The 4,037-nt window shown below is 35.7% G+C and overlaps 1 protein-coding gene across 1 annotated transcript; it reads left to right on the plus strand.

Moving 5' to 3' along the window:
• On the plus strand, positions 2,589-3,813 carry LOC109235550 (transcription factor MYB44-like). Its single transcript, XM_019401711.1, has one exon. It carries the CDS (start codon positions 2,727-2,729, stop codon positions 3,546-3,548), a length of 822 nt encoding a protein of 273 aa, XP_019257256.1. The 5' UTR covers positions 2,589-2,726; the 3' UTR covers positions 3,549-3,813.

A 4,037-nucleotide genomic window follows, 5' to 3' on the forward strand; every position in this document is an offset into this window, starting at 1 on the left:
TAACTATCTCGTAGACAGCAACATTAGCGACGCGTAAGCAAACAAAAATAAAAGATGCATTAACAAACAAAAAGGGATAATTTTTAGAATGCGGGACTTTATTTGGGTTTGGGCTTCAAATTTTATAAGGTAAATATATGAAAAAGTTGGGCTAGACAACTTAAGAGGAGCCCAACGGCTAGGACTAGGGCTGTTCATTCGAATCAGATATCCGAGATCTGAACCGATCCATTCAATTTAAGATTTTGAATTCGGGTTGGATTGGATTTCGGATTGTGTTTATTAAACTTTCGAATTTCGGATCGGATTCAAATTGGTATATTTTAATCTGATCCAATCCGAAATCCGAAATTATTAGGGCATGTATAAATACTACATTTTAATTTCGGATAGTCAGTACTTCCTTTACATCAACCTCCAAGTTTTTACCTTTACAATTGCTAGATTTAGCTATATTAGCACCATAGTACTCTCATAATTGCATAAACATAAATTTTTCTTAATGTATTGTCTATTTTACCAAGAAAATATACATATTAGTTTAACTTTGAGGCATAATAATACGATCCGCAATCTGATCCGATCCAAACTTTAAAATTCAAGCTGATCCGATATAATTCGGATCGGATTCGGATTGCATTTTCTAAAATTCGAAATTCGAATCCGAAATGTGCTAAATCCAATCCGATCTAATCCGTGCACAACCCTAGCTAGGACCCGTATTAGAAAACTTTGATTTTTCGGTTTAAACGTAAACCGAAGTTGCAAGCCGAACATCGAAATTATAGAAAACATAAATCGCAAACCGACCTAATAAGTCGTAAAATCAAAACCGAATGAAGCGAAGTGTACGGTTCGGTCATTTTTTCGGTTCGATCGGTATTATGCTCACCCCCTAATCACTAGTAAGACACACATTGATCTCTAATAAGTCTTTTAAGCTTCTGTCTCTTGATAAATTTTTGATTATTACCTAGCAATAGTAATGCAAGAAGGCAAATTATAATTAGGAAAAATAACCGATATTAATCTTTCAAAGCCTTCCTCCTCAACAACTTTAAATGATTGTTCATCAATTATAATAAACTCGGTAATCGCCCTTCTAACATTAGCAACATTATAAGCAACCGTTTCTAAACTTCCTTGTCCCCCTCCTTTAACATGTATAACTTTGAATGTTGGTTGCTTTGTATCAATTATCCTGAAAGGGGACTTATCACACCTGCTGGTTAAATATACCCAAAGGTTAAAAGTTTCATTCCTGCCAGGACAAGCAAAGTCTTTAGGACAATAATTGTATTTTGCCCTCAGATCACCCTTTTTATCAGTAAACTTTGTGAAATATGGCCAAATTTTAGATTTTCACCGACCATTCCCCTAGGGCTATGGTCTCAGACTACGCGGAGTTGTTTTTTTTCTTTTTAAGAGAATTGCACGTAATAGAAGTATTAGGAGTGTTACCACGTGCTTGAGTTGCCGCATGTGTTGATGTAGATGGAGTAATATTATCTAAGGTGACCTCTAGATCTTTAACCTCTGTCGTTTTCATCTGGAAAAAATTAGAACTGATTTTATTAGATGTCAAGAATAAATATTGATTTACATCACATTATTGAATCAATCAAAATTCAAGTGAGTAACAAAGAAAAATTAGGTTCTTAAAAAGCTTCTCAAGCTTTGGCCACGGTAGTCTTACAATTTGAGTTTGCTTTCTTCATTCTTCAGGTAGTTTTCTTTTAATTCTTCTGTCAGGCAAAAATATGTGCGTCGGGTTATAGAATTAGAGTCTCTGAAGAAAAAAAAAATTGCCCGATGTTCTTTTGTTTTGGGCTTGGACAATTTTTTAAGATATATAAGTAGGATAAATCAAAGTTCAAAATAGTGATTAAAATACATAAAATTATTTACAAAGAGATATTATCCTACATATAAATAATTATCAAATTATGTACATAATTATCGGTTTGGTTCGGTTTGTTTTTTTCTTTTTTTATAATAGAATCAAAACCAAACCAAATATTATCGATTTTTAAAATTTAAAATCAAAACGAATCCTAATCAAGAAGAATGTCGGTTACTTAATCAGTTTGGTTCGATTTTTGGTTTGGATCGCTTTTCCGTCAAACCGTGAACAAGCCTAAGCACAGGTACAAACTAATCTTATCTACTATTTCTAAAATTTGAATTTGAAATCTCATGATTTTTCGTCACTCGTATATTTATTAATATAGTTTGAATACAATTAAGTTTTTATCCTACAATATTTGATACCTTTTAATAGTGCAAGTACAGAATAATTCTATCTGCTTAGATTTAAAGTGTGAATTTGAGATCCCATAATTTTTCTTTCCTTATACATTTTTTGATTTAGTGTGAATATAATTAAAATTTTTTTCCTACAATAACTATTAGTCTTATTAAATACTTGAAAGTACTTAAAAACACATCAATTTAATGTGAACACTGATCCCTCATCATTTGACGCGTGTCCATTCCAGCTGTATATCAGTAACTGTCTATTCCTCTCATCTAACCGATCATACCCCAACCCCATCTCGTATATATACCCCCATCTCCCCCCACCAAGTCTTTACCAAGTAAACGGTGAGCCCCGCCTCCCCACAACCACCCCTGCTTCATTTATTCTATACCCCTTCGCCGGAAATAGTTACCGGAATCCTCCATTTCCGGTATTTCAAAGCTCGCCGTTGATTATTTACAATTCGATGGAAACGATTAAGGAAACAAGTCGGGTCAAGGGTCCATGGAATCCTGAAGAGGATGAGTTATTGCAGAGGCTAGTTGAAGAACATGGGCCAAGAAACTGGTCTATTATAAGTAAATCAATGCCGGGTCGATCCGGAAAATCTTGTAGGCTCCGTTGGTGTAACCAGCTCTCTCCTCAAGTGGAGCACCGCCCTTTTACTGCTGAAGAAGATGAAACTATTCTCAAAGCCCATGCTAAGTTCGGTAATAAATGGGCTACGATAGCCCGTTTGTTGTCGGGTCGAACCGATAACTCCATCAAGAACCACTGGAACTCGACGCTTAAGCGAAAGTGTCCTTCCACGTCGGCTGATTTGTCATTCGAAACTCCTAAGCAGCCGCTGAAGCGATCGTCCAGTATTGGGCCGGGTACAATATCAATGAATCCGGGTAGTCCATCTGAATCCGACTTGAGCGATTCGGGTTTTCCTGGGTTTCCTCAGTCGAATGTTTATCGAGCTGTCACCCGACCCGGTGAAGTTTTGCCTCCGTCGGTACCCGACCCACCAACATCTCTGAGTCTTTCTTTACCCGGATCCGGATTCAAAGAAACTACGGGTCGGGTAACCCCACAAGTAGCTGAACCGGCTCCGGCACCAGAACCCGCACTATCTTCAGCTCCGGGTTTAATGCCCCAGGATCTTCCAGTAACTGAGAATTACAGTTTTGGTCCTTCAATTATGGAGAAACAGTTATTTAGCCCAGAATTTTTGGCAGTTTTGCAAGATATGATACATAAGGAAGTCAAAAATTATATGTCAGGGTTTGAGGATAAAGATTAACGGGGTTACTATGCACACAGAAGCAATAAAGAATGCTTTTGTAAAGCGCATTGGCTAATGCAAGATTGAGTGAATGGATAGTAGTAATAGTAAGTTTTTTAGGTAATACATTTGTAGTATTCCATCTTGCTTCTACAAAAGAAAATAATTTTGAATGGATGTGGAAAAAATGAGAGCAGCTAAAAATATGTTCATAAGAAAGAATGTGGAGAAAGCAATACATGAAAAAAGAATTGAATATGAATTTTCCATATCTTTTGACGAATTCTGTCTAAAATTGGAAGAATTGAGAAAGAGTCAGTTTTCTTCATTTTTATTCGGTCATTTTTATGTTTTAAGTGTACACTCGTAGAAAAAACCATTTAAAGTGTTTACTTTAATTAATAATTATACTACTAGAGCAGTAAGGGCGAAATTAAAATGAAAATTAATGCATATTTTGGAATACATTTTTCTTTGTGGTGACAAATAAAAGAGGACAGATGAAAA

This window comes from Nicotiana attenuata, chromosome 12, assembly GCF_001879085.1.
Source record: "Nicotiana attenuata strain UT chromosome 12, NIATTr2, whole genome shotgun sequence".
NCBI classification, from domain to species: domain Eukaryota; kingdom Viridiplantae; phylum Streptophyta; class Magnoliopsida; order Solanales; family Solanaceae; genus Nicotiana; species Nicotiana attenuata.